The following is a 12797-nucleotide window of genomic DNA, read 5'->3' as shown; positions in this document are numbered from 1 at the left end:
TGGCATTAGGAGCGCTCCAACTGCCTGAGCCACCGGGCTGGCCCCTAGTTGTTAAAAATATTAAGCCAACACTTTCTGATTAGTTCGCAAGAACAACTTAAATCATACTAGGAAAGACAAAATCACTACAGAATTTCAACACAAACCTTGGCATGAAAATTGAGGAATACTGAGCCAGTGTTGCCAAGAGTGCACACTCTTCATTAAAACCAAGTATTAAATTGAATTTAGTCAGATCTCCAAATTGTGTATCAAAAAGCATTAATACAATGTTAAAACAGAGCATAGTCACGGTTTTGTACCACTAAAACTTCATTGCAGAAGAAACCAGCAGATCTGAAGCAACTGGCACAGCTCTCCTGCTGCACACACTAGTGACACCTTTGCTCACTTTGTGCCAGCCCATTTGCATTCACATCCCTTCTCCGGAGGTAAATCGAGAACCAGAATCCATAGCTAAAAACTTAGCAAACAAATGTTTTAAAAAGAGAAGAAACAACAGCGGGCCCAGGAAGTTTGGCCTGGGGCTCATGTGCTCCTGGCCCTTTGGCCCATTTCGCCTGGGTGCCTGATCCTTCTCCCCCACCCCAACAGTGGGAAAAGTGGTGTTTGGGGGCAGCCGCATGGGGGAAATGGTGCACACAGTCATTGCCCTCCTCCCTCTCCACCTGCAAGGCCCATGCTGAGTGCCTGCAAGTGGCCCTGAGTGAAGAGGGCAGCACTTAGATGTTCGTAAGTGTGGGCTGTCACAGTGACGTGGGCCGTATTGGAAGACCCTTTTTCCTTATAGCTGACCCACCTTCCCCACCAGAAATCCCAACTTACTATTAGGAAAGCATTACTGTCTTTAAGGAATGGACATTTTCCCCTCCAAATACAGTGTACACAATGACCATCTCACTCCATTTCCAGAATCCTGTTTGCATCTCCAAATGAACAACCGACGGCATGCCCTAATTTGTCCAGCTTTTGACTATCTAGGCCTTCTCCTTTCTCTAATGCTGATATGTATGTTTTCGCTTTTCTATTTTATCATTTCTTGTAAGCAGTCATTTGTGACACACGATAGAGTTACAATAAAATAGATGGCTATTACAGTGGTTAAAATATCTTTTAACTTATTTGATTGTGATCCTAGTTTTTCATTTCTGCTAATGGATTTACAGAGCCTGCAAGAGAGGAAATGAAATGAAAAGCTACAGATGTGAAGCATAGAATCATAATAATTAGCATTTATTGAGCACTTATTATACATCAGGCATTGTTTTCAAAACTTTACATGAATAAACTCACAACAGTTTCATGAAGTGGAAAGCCAAGAGGCCAGGAGCTCTATCCCAGGAGCTCTAAAGGAGTTAGTCCCAAGTGTTGCCATACATAATTCAAGGTAGGACCAAAAGGACCAAAATATTTATGAGATTATCTCACCACTCAAAAGACTAAAGTAACTTCACTCTTAAACCCTCCTGGTTTAGATTAAAACTAGAGCCCAGGACTGCATTGTTCTATGTACTGAGGCTTCTACAAGACTTAAGACAATCTCTAACTTCCAAAAGCTTATGGAAAAAAGCACATGAAAGAAACAGAGAACAGAATAAGAAAGTGCGAAAATAAAACTTTCACTACCAAGGACTTCTAAGAAACTGGGGGACAGAGTATGTCACAGAGGAGGGAGGGCCTTTTATCAAGTAGGACATGTCCAAAAAGAAGCCAGTGTGAGAGGGTGCAGTCGAGACAAAAGACTGGCCTGCCTACAGGTACTAAGGAGCAATGGAAAGTAAGAAACCAGATCCATCCAACTGTGGAAGGCCTTGAAGTGAAAGCTTGAGTTTCTCCTGGGGACAGTTTCTGAACAAAGTGGTAGTTGAGTTAAGCAGCTAAAGACAGGTAGACGAGGGCACCAGCAATGTGTTTACTCTAGTACTCTACATCCAAACTACGAGGACTTGCCAGCAGAAGTAGGAATGGAAAGAAAGATACCAACTATTGAGCTGTTTCAAATAAAGTCCAGCAGACTGATTACCTGGAATAAAGAGGAGCCAGTAAGCGACAATCACAGGGCGTTTCATGACCACGAGCACTTTGTGACATTTTTCAGGGGCCTACAGCAAGGCTTCTGTCTTCAAGAAGCTGATGGTCCCACTGAATAACCAAGCATTGTAACCCAATGACATGAGATTATCCTGGCCAACATTGCCCAAAGTCACAGAGCTCATCACCGTCAATCAGAGACATGCTGGGAGGTAGGAAAAGTGTGGGTCAGTACAGAATTATGGATCCCAGAAACTCAACTGTTAAGGCATAAGAGTGGCCAAAAGGCCCAATTCTGCAACTGTCAAGTAGGAAAAGGACTGATACATAGGAACTGAGTTTCTCCTGGAAAGATCAGTTTTACAAGACTGGTGAGACTCAGAACCAGAGGGTACAAGTGTCATGAAGTCTGTAAACAAGAGAAAAGTTTTAAAAATACGACATCATTTTTACCCCAAGATAATGGAGGAACTGAATGTTTGTAAGAGTTTTAGGACACTCTTGATAAGGATGAGATAATACAACATGAGGATTAATTAGGCACATTAGAACTAGGGGTTATACTTTGAGGAAAATAGGCTACAGCAAGAAAGAGAAGAAAGGAGGAAGAGAAAAGTCTGTCCTTGTAAGTCTAGAGGCTGAATTTGCCTCAACACTATTATTCCCAGGCTAGTGGGAAGCTTTGTCTTGTTCTAAATCCAGCTCCTTCTTGTCTGTTACTGGAACCAGCAAGCATGAGGATTTCCTCCCTAAGTCAAGGGGCTGATGTGGTTGGGAAGCAGAGCGTTCGGTGGCTGTTTTGGGACCCAAGCCCCACAAATGGAAATACAAGGTGTCAAGTAGCAGTAGACTCTAAGGTTGGAGCCCTCCAGAATAGACCGATGGTAGGTTTTTGAAGTCCACTGTGTATGGGTCACCCATTTGAGCATTTAATTCAGAAAAAGGAAGGCATGCTTGTTTGAAACTGGCTTATAGCTAGCTAGCAGGGAAGGAAAATTCAGAAACGTATCTATTTTCTTTTCAGCTGCAGGAGGTGATGCGATGCGCTCTTGTGCTAATATCGATGAAAACCCAGATATTACTCCTTTGTGTGAAGCTGCTGATGTCTGATGAGCGTGGAGCTCTGGCTGAAGGCTTTCCCACAGTCATTACACTTGTAAGGCTTCTCTCCAGTGTGAGTTCTCCGGTGAATAGCAAGGGAGGAGCTCCGGCCAAAGCCCTTCCCACACTCTCTGCACTCGTGCGGCTTTTCTCCAGTGTGGAGTCTCTGATGTTCAGTGAGGGATGAGCCCCGGGTGAACACTTTCCCACAGTCCCTGCACTCATAGGGGTTCTCCCCCGTGTGTGTTCTCTGATGTTCACTGAGGGATGAGACCCAGCTGAAAGTTTTTCCACATGCACTGCACTGATAGGGGTTCTCTCCCGTGTGTATTCGTTGATGCTGAATTATGGTTGAACGGTCGCTGAAGGCTTTCCCACATTCAGTACATTTGTAAGGTTTTTCTTGAGTATGAGTTCGCTGATGTTGACTAAGGTTCGTGCTTCGGCTGAAGGCTTTTCCACATTCACTACATTCGTATGGTTTTTCTCCGGTGTGGATCCTCTGGTGGAGACCAAGGTGGGTACTCCGGCTGAAAGCTTTCCCACACTCACTGCATTCATACGGTTTCTCTCCGGTGTGTGTTCTTTGATGTTCAATCAGATGTGGACTTCGGCTAAAAGTTTTCCCACATTCATTGCATGCAAAAGGCTTTTCTCCACCATGAATTCTACTGTGGACAAAAAGGTCAGATTGGTAACTAAAGGCTTTCCCACATTCTTTGCATTTACAAGGTTTCTTTAGTGGGAAGAGTTTTTGGTGTTTCATTAAATCTGAATTATCTTTGGAGTTTTCCCTAGATGTGGGAGATCTAGCCCCCTTTGGAATTTTCTGCTGTGTGTTAAGTTTTGAGCTAAGAGTAAGTTCACTGGATTCTGGGCCTCCCTCCCCAGTGAAAATCTCCTTCAGAGTTATTGACATGTTTCTGATCGCTGTTTTCTCAAAACAAGATTTCTTCTGTCTAGGACATTTTGTCTGCTTTGATAGCTGGCCCTCACTTTTACAGGTGTCTTCATTCATAGGACCTTGGGCACTATTCCCGCTGAGGCTTTCCACTGCTGCCCTGATCACTGCAGTTCTTCACAAACAGCCTGCTTGGTTTTGAGGTTTTGGTTCAGCTCAGAGCTCCCTATCTGAAAGACATTTAAAGTGCAGCTGTCACCTGTATGTAGGGTGGAGAGCAAGGAATATAAACCAGCAGAAAAAGACAACTGATTTGCAATTCATGCACGTTAGCAACATATATGGGGAGAAAATAAAAAAGGGACAGTGGAAGAGAAGTGAGTAAGGCCAGAAGAGATACCAGGCAGAGTTTTTACAGGACACGTGAGCAGAGACATCCAGAAATATGGCAAGGTGAGCGGGGAATATGCTGAGCCAGGAAAATGCAAATGAGCAGGTATACCAGCTGACGTGTTGAGTGGGGATTGCAAAAGTAAAATGAGATGCTAGTTACAATCAGTGAGAGAAAGGAAGGGATTCAAAGAGCAGAGACTCAAATGTGGAAAAGATACCTTTACAAATGCACACAGTGAGGAAAACTCTGTCGAGCAGGGATGCAACCATTTCCTTGGCAAGGGGAGAGAACAAAGTTTCAGAAATACTAACCCTTCTTCCAACTAGTTCAGGTGTTCTTCTAAACAGGTCTACAATCACCGACTGCCAGAGGTTTAACAGAGCTTAACACAGAGTTCATCTAGGTCAACTCACTCACTTGACAGACATAAAACAGGCTGAGTAACTTGTCACCCAGCCAATTGCAAGAGCTTAGACAAGAACTCACGTCTCCTAATTGTTGGTATTTTCATGATGCCACTCACCTAGACAGGCATTTTTGGTCACTCCCCTCTCAGCTCCCTAAGATCCAGGATCGATCATTGTTCTTCCTCCAACTGGGTGATCATGTGCAGTTCACATGCTGGGGTCCCTGCTGGTGGCAAATGACAGACACCAGCTACTGGTGCTGGGGACACAGGGCCACTTGGCTCAATCTTAACGCTCTGAGCTATAGGAAAGGTAGTGTGGACTTTCACAGAGGGGCTGCAGAAAGTGGGTGTCTAAAGGGGCTGAGAAAGGCTGTGCACGGACTGTCAAACTCAGTTGTGGAACTTGTTACCAGATACCTGGCTCTGCCTCAGACCTAGTAAGTACCATGAGACCTAGTAAGTACTCAGGACTTGTACTGAGTAAGTTCATATGACTTGACAAGTTGAATTGAACAGAAGAACCTTAGAAACACACTCTGAGTAGCCTGGAAAATGTGCTAGTTGGGACCAGCCTCCCAGCCAACATTCTTCTCACAACAGGAGAGTATAAAATATAAGCTCAGCTTCCCATAGGACAGGTGGCCTCTTCCTTCTGCCAGAAGGCCCAGCACCTCCTAAGGATCTCAAGGTCCCCAAGTATTAGGCAACCAGCATTCCCAGATGACTCCTCTTAAAAAGCTGCCCCGACATTCATACTGCCGGGCACAAAGCCATCTGCTTGTGTCCCCAGGGCCAAAGTGGTTCTTACACTGGCCTCATAGGAAGGAGTGGTAGCAAGGCCCTCTCCTGGAATGAGGACATACGCCAAGGGTCAGCAGAGCATTCTGGCTCCCGCAACCTTTCTGCTGGGAAAATGGGCAGACATGGGTATCCGTGCCCTTCTTGCTCTTCTCTGGACTCTCAATTTCCCCACTAAAGCCTTTCCTTTAAACCTGTCTTGTAAGTTCATCTGGAGCCCATAGGAAGGGCAGCAACAAGCTGTAAACAGTCCCCCTAAACATGGTTACAGAGCCTCTGGAGCAGGAGTTGGTCTTGTGTCATGGGTCCTTCCTGCTCACAGTGGGGACTTCCCGGGTGCAAAGATGAACCTGTGGCACACTCATCAGGAAACCAGGTGTGGAGAAGCTCAGGAGCTACATGGTGATGTTGTCTGGGTCCGGCTCAGCCAATGACATGCCTTTCAGCTGCAAACAGAATAAAGAGCCCCAGCACTGGGTTCACTGAGGAGTCAGTTTCTTATTTATTTAGGATCTTGCAGGAAAATCCAGCTGCACACTTCATGTGTGAACACTCCTCAGTAGGAACTGCCTTCGTGCTGGGCTGGCTGGCCTACACTTCAGCCCAGATCCTACGCTAGTCCATCATCAAGGCACTGCTCTCTCATTGCAGCACCACCACCTCCACCTCCTAGGGAGAGTTCTGGGAATTTGTGAGGGTTTTCTTGGCTGTAGTGTTGATTGGGTGGTGCTGTTAGAATTTACTGGGGGCCAGGGGTGATGGACATTCCTGCAAAAAAACCAATGTCTCTTATCCTGTCAGATTTTTTAAAAAGCTGTTAACAGTTACCTCATGCTAAACCCAATACTACTTTACATATAAATACAAAGTACTTTGTACAGCTTTGCTACACATTGGAAAGTTAAGGAAATTTACTTCCTTTGCGTTTTATTAGGAAGCATTCATTATATCTGTAAAATCAAAGCATTCACAGCATTAGATTCACAGATGTGACATTCGTGTCTCCGTCTGCAGTTGCAGCTGTTGTAAGCACAGTGATTCTATGAACAGCTGCAAGCATCTATTTCACCCAAGCATTTCCACGCCAATATACATATTACTCTATATAGATGCTTTTTCTTTCTCCTTCACATTACAGTTAAGATGATACATTGATATTTTGGAAATTATATCTATAGGTAGTTAATAGTTATAAATTTTATTTCAGAGTAGTAAAGGGAATGGTAGGTCTGAAGGGTAGAGAAATACTTCTCTAGCACAATGAAACAAAAGTACTGACAGTCTGTGAAAGATGGACAGTGGGTCTCTCGGTAGGTAAGTGGCAAAGCTTCTGAAGCCTCCAAAGCAAAAGTCCTCATACTCCAAAAAAGTCCTTGAAGACCCAAGGACACCCACACCGCCATCAAGGTGATGTGGGAGCAATGGGGATGCTACAATCATGGGGTATTATTACATTATTACATATTCCAGTCCATCCTGGAGAAGAGGTATTGTTGAGAAAATGTTTAGGTTTTCAGAGGCAAAGGGAAACCAGGAAGATCTGAAATTTGAAGATCGTTGTAAATTCTCACACTAGAACCACTGAAACACAGGATACCTAAAAGTAGGGAGAATATCCTTAACAGAGAAAGAACTAGGGCAGAGCTCAAAGGAGATAGCCAATTTGAAGTTCAGCATTCACTTTCATGCTTCTTAATGTCTGGATGATTGGCAAAATGTGCCAATTTGATATGATTATCTATCATTCAAGAAATGTACATCTAGTGCACAGTGTAAGAGTCCCCAAATATACTTGTTTTTGCATTTCAAATGAGCTCGTGATATGTATAACTGTATTGTGCATTATCTGTTTGTGTATGTGACACATGTGATAGACACACAGGAACCCCACTGGGGAAAGTGTCTACATTTAAAAAAGGAACCCAACTTGGAGGTGCAACCTCTGGGAAAGACCCTTCTTTGGGTCTTTTTTTGGGGGGGTCTGCCTATTCTAAGCATTTGACAAATACTGACCTGTTTATGCCTTGCAACAGTGAGAGGGGTACTGTCGTTATTCCACAATACAAATGAAGAATTTGAGTCCAGAAAGGGTCAGGAGCTTGGCCCAAGGCCAAGTAATAAATCCTAGACTCAAACTCACCATACGGTACATACTGCTTCTCAACAAGCAAAGAAAGGGCATTTGAACCACACTTTCCTTTCCTGTGGCGCCTAAATGGCCAAGAAACTAAACTCCCCCGATCCCAGGATACCAGCACAACTTTGACTCCACAGTGACATGGAGGCTTAGAGAGTGACCCTCAGAGGCTGCAGCAAATTCCAACCACGCTATGTAACCTAAGGATTAAAACTTCGGTCCCCACTGAAGTGCCACTACAGTGGGAGTGGCATCTTTGGCATGAATCGGTGAAACATCAGTTAGAGGCCACGTGGTGTAAGCATTTACTAAGTAGTGTGGGTTTGGGTCATAGCTCTGTTGCTAGCTATAGAAAAACTAGGGGAAATAACCAATTTGGTTTTCCGTCCCCCAGAGTGACTGGCTGCAGCCTGGGGCCTTTGCGCAAGCGCAATGGAATCAGCGGGCATTCAGCCCTCGGAGAGAGGATCAAGTCTGCCCCAGGCCTAACAAAGATGGTCTTGAGACAAATGTTCTTGGAAATTGGCTCAGTGGATAGTCAACTACCAACCATCATCATCAGGACCCTTATCCAATAAAGGCTGCTACTCATAGGCTCTGTAACTAAAGGCGGGGTGTCATGCAGGGTCTCTGCTCCCGCTCCCCGCATAAGAACGCAGGACATGGTGAGGCCAAAAAGGAACACCCACGGAGCCATAGATAGGGGAGACATACCACTATATTCTCGCTGGCGGCCGGGTTGGAGACACAAAAGCAAACATCTGCTAGTACCCCAACAAGGGATCTTCCTGCACCCCAGTGTCGCTGGCTGCCAGGGGAGACACAGGAAGTAGGATGGACAGGATCCATCGCAATCTGACCTCTGGTTCTCTGCCTGCCGACAAACCAAGGCAGCCACAGCAGCTATATCAGGGGCTAACTGGCTAAGTGTTCACAGCTCATCAGCCAGCCACAGCTGACGGCCATCTATTTCCCGAGCCAGCACCTTTCCACACGAGGCCCAGAGCCTGGAAACTGCTCTCTGGGACTCTGTCCCCACAAAGGTACTTTATCTCTGTGCCTCGATTTCCTGGGCTGTAACGTGGGGTTGACAATAGTATCTCTGTGGGGTTAATACGAGGATTACACGAGTCACTGCGGGTTAAAACTCTGGGTACAGTGCCTGGCACGCGGCCAGCACCTGCAAACAGCCGGGGCACAGAGCCCTCCTCGCCCGGCCGGAGGGGACCGGAACGCATCTCCCGGGGCGCCCCGGAGACCAGCACCCACTGTCAGTGCAGCGCGAGCGGGCCGTGCCCACCCGCCAGGGAGCGCCCCGCGCGCAGACCCCCACGCAGCCGCAGAGGCGCCTCCGGGACGACCCGCGGCCAGACCACCGGGCCCCCTCGCCCGTCTTCCCCCAGCAGCCGAGTGTTTCCGCGAAACCACTTCCCAGCGCCTCCAGGCCCACCCCGCCCGGCCCGGCGCAGAGCCTTGCGCGCCTCACTCACCCGCCGCCTCCCGCCGAGCGTCGGGACACACGCCCGGAGGACCGGCGCATGGACGGAACCTGAGTGCGCCGGCCGTGCGGAAGCCGGAAGGATTAAGGGGAAACCCCTGCGCGGACCCGCGGTCCCTGTGCTTACCGAGCGACCCGGGGTCACGGTCACTGTTGACACTCTTCCCTCAGGTCGCTGGTCATTCCTTCGCGGTGTGCACGGCCAGCCAATGCCGATCGGCCGCCCGGACTAATCCTCCAAGCGCAGACGACGCGTTAAAGAACAGAGACGGTGGGGGCCTGGGCACACACCGGCCGGCGCGCCTCTGCACCTGCGCGGACAGCGGACCGCCCGCGGCGCTGAGACGCTCCCGCCCGGGCGAGATGAGAGGCTGGGGCTAGAGGCCCAACAAGCGGGTCTTCCGGAGCACCTGGAGAGCGCAGTACGTCCTGCAAATCGTAGCCCAGACTAGGCTTTATAAACAGCATACCTGGAGAGCTAGTCAAATGCAGGTTCCCCGGCTCCGCACTCAGACTGACCCATCATCGCTCTGCGGTCCCAGTATTTTCAACCTGCATCTCAGGCAATTCTGATGTAGATGGGCCGCAGACCATTTTTGGAGAAACAGGCTTCTTTGCACAGTCGAGGTGCTTACATGCTATCAAATGCAGGACATTTCTCAAATTCTATCAAGCGACATAAAAATGAATAAAATAAGGATCCTACTGTAATCCAGTAAATTAAAAAAAAAAAAAAAACCACACTTTTCTACCGCTAATTTTAATACACGGTAGTGTAGTTGGATCCAGCGCAGTAATATTTGCTCTGGGAGTTAAGAGGGGAGAGAACCTGTGGGACGAAAGACATTGAGTGGTTTGGCTTAGGGAAGATTTAACAAAGCACAGCAGAGTGCAACCTTGAACAGAGTTGGTGAGCAAGCTAGAAGAGCGGAAGCCTTGTGCAAAGCTGTGAAATTGGCACGTGATAGCTGTGTGCCAGTACCCTAGAATAATCCGGTTGACTGAAGTATGTGTAGAGCAGGATCCAAATAAATCTAGAAGGGACCTGGAGACCATCTAATTTTATCGTTTCTGTTGTATTTATAATTATATCTTCAAATTGTAGTAAAATATACAGAACAAAGTTACCATTCACACACAAGAGTGAGTTATTGTGGGGACAGAGCCAGGAGTGCAGTTTCCAGGGTTTCAGCCTCACGTGGAAAGGTGCTGGCTCAGGTAGTAAATGGCCATCAACTGTGATTGGATGGCCATCCACTGTGGCTAGTTGGCCATCAGCTGTAACCAGTGAGCCATTGGCCACTAATATAACTGCCGTGGCTACGCTAGCAGAAAAGGGAGGCTAGCAAGAAGATGGTGGCTGGCAAGTGCGGATGGCAGAGCAGTGGATGGCAAGTTACAGATAGTGTGGCTCCTGCTTCCTGTGTCTCCAACGCAGCCGTCAGCAAGAATATAGTGATATGACTCCCCTAGCTATGGCTCCACGGATGTTCTTTTTTGGCCTCACCATATCCTGTATTCTTATGTGGGGAGCGGGACTAGAGACCCCGCATGCCATCCTGCATGACAGTTATAATGGACTTGCTACACAAGCTTTGAAAAAACTTGGGCTTAAGGCAATGGTCTTTAAACTTTCTGAATTGATGTATCCTAAGAACCTATGACAGTCATAGACTTTCTGACCAGAAAAATGTATGACAAAGTCATCGAATTGTGTGAACAGTTACAAAATAAATACATAAAAAATTAGTAGTAATGCAAACACATATATAGTACTAACAATAATTAATTAAAAAATATGGTGGGAAGAGATGGGAGAGGAAATTTTAATTGTGTAATTATTTATACTGCTTTTGAACTCTGTGTTATTGCCTTTACAAAATACTAAACAACAAAGTAAACAAACCTACTAAAAAAAATTAAAGCACTATTCAGAAGACTTACAGGAAAATTTGTCTTGTTTTGAACAGATCCCCACTCCCTCAGAGCCTCATGTGTTATTGTCACCCTCAGGCTCCAATAGCACAAGAATCAGGTTTATTCCTGGACAGTCAGGTTTGGAAAGGGGAAGAACTAGTGATTACACAGGTGAACATCTGCGCTCTCTAGAGGGGACTAGAAGTCTTAGGGGCTTGGTCCTAACTGCAGGCTCAAGCTCCTTGTACAAGCATTGATGGGCATGGTGGGTCACACAATTAAACGGAAGACCCCATAGTTAGCAACTCAAGGTTTATACATTCAACCACAACAGGGAGCTGTGTAAACGGAACCCAAAGCATTCACCTCTGAACAGACCACACCTGTCCCCTTCCAGGGTTAAACTCTTGAAATTTGCTTACACATCCATTTATGGAAAAACTCACTTATTGAGTGCTTCCTATGTACTCTGGCAGACCAATATTTATTCAACAAATTGTTAATGAGTAGCTACTACATGACATGTCCTCCTCTAGAAACAGGAAGATAGCTGTGAACAAAACAGGCAAAACTCTATCCTCTTGGAGTTTGCATCCTGATGGGAAATGCTGACAAATGAAGAAATAAAATATATCGTGTAGAAGACGGTGATAAATACTAATGAAAAAGTAAAGGAGGAAAGACAATAGGATGGCTGGTTTTTAAAAAGAAAACTTTTGTAGTTTTACATATGTTAAATAGGTCAAACTTCACTGAGAAAGTGATGTTTCAGCAAAGATCTGATGGAAATGAGTTAGGCACATATTTGAGAAAAAGAGTTTCCAGGAGTTTCCAGCAAGTGAAAAGTCCTGAGGCTGGAGTATGCCTGACTTGTTTGAGAAGAAGGAGGTGGGTGTGGCTGGAGAGGAGGGGAGTAGAGGGAAGGGGAGGGGAGGGGAGGGGAGGGGAGGGGAAGGGAGGGGAGGGCCCTTGCAGGCCATTAGAAGCATTCTGTCTAGCCTTATACTGAAGGAGAGGGAAACACTTGGAGAGCACTAGTGCTGTGTTTAGGACACAGACAGGAAGGGGCAGGGTAAATAGAAACGGGGACGAGTGAAGAGTCTATTGCAAACATCTAGGTGAGAGGTGGTGATAGAGTTTGTAGTGTGATGACAGTGGGAATAGTTTAAAATCGTTGAATTATGGACCAATTCTGAAGGTGGAGCGGATAGATGGGCTGTAGGACCTGAGTGGAAGAGAAAAGGCACTGTTAAGAAGATAAAAAAGGGAAGCTGCAGACGGGCAGAAAATATTTGCAAACAACATATCTGACAAAGGACTCAGAATAGAATATAGAAAGAACTCAAAACTCAACATTAAAACAATCAATTCAGTTAGAAAATGGGCAAAAGGCGTGAAAAGATGTTTCACCAAAGAGGATATACACGTGAAAAAATGTTCACTATCACTGGTCATTTAGGAACTGGTGACACTGCCAAAGGCTGGCAAAGAGGCAGAGGCACTGCATCTATCATACATTGTACAATGGTACAGTGACTGGCAGTTTGGCAGTTTCTTCCAAACAAAACATATACTTACCATAGGCACAATCCAGCAATCCACTCCTAGGCA

At 46.1% G+C, this 12797-nt stretch overlaps 1 protein-coding gene across 8 annotated transcripts in view; it reads right to left on the bottom strand.

Moving 5' to 3' along the window:
• Positions 1-10196, bottom strand: part of ZNF391 (zinc finger protein 391) — a 35636-nt gene extending 25440 nt beyond the window's left edge. For 2 of the 8 annotated variants that reach the window (XR_012491859.2, XR_012491861.2), the window contains exon 1: positions 9262-9348. Coding sequence is in view for 4 of the 8 variants with exons in the window: in XM_019714162.3 (XP_019569721.2) it covers positions 3110-4150 (1041 nt within the window). In the remaining 4 variants the exon portion in view is untranslated. Of the gene's footprint in view, positions 1-553; positions 4264-4644; positions 5422-9261; positions 9356-9396 lie in introns of those variants that run through there. The other 6 variants (XM_019714162.3, XM_074319177.2, XM_019714163.3 and 3 more) reach the window with 6 other exon arrangements.
• Between the last annotated feature and the right edge of the window lie 2601 nt (positions 10197-12797).

This window comes from Rhinolophus sinicus, chromosome 7 (assembly GCF_057876585.1).
Source record: "Rhinolophus sinicus isolate RSI-liver-muscle chromosome 7, RSI-T2T, whole genome shotgun sequence".
In the NCBI taxonomy this organism is placed as follows: Eukaryota; Metazoa; Chordata; class Mammalia; order Chiroptera; family Rhinolophidae; genus Rhinolophus; species Rhinolophus sinicus.
The sequence above is the reverse complement of the archived record's forward strand: the minus strand, read 5'-3'. Positions and strand labels throughout refer to the sequence as shown.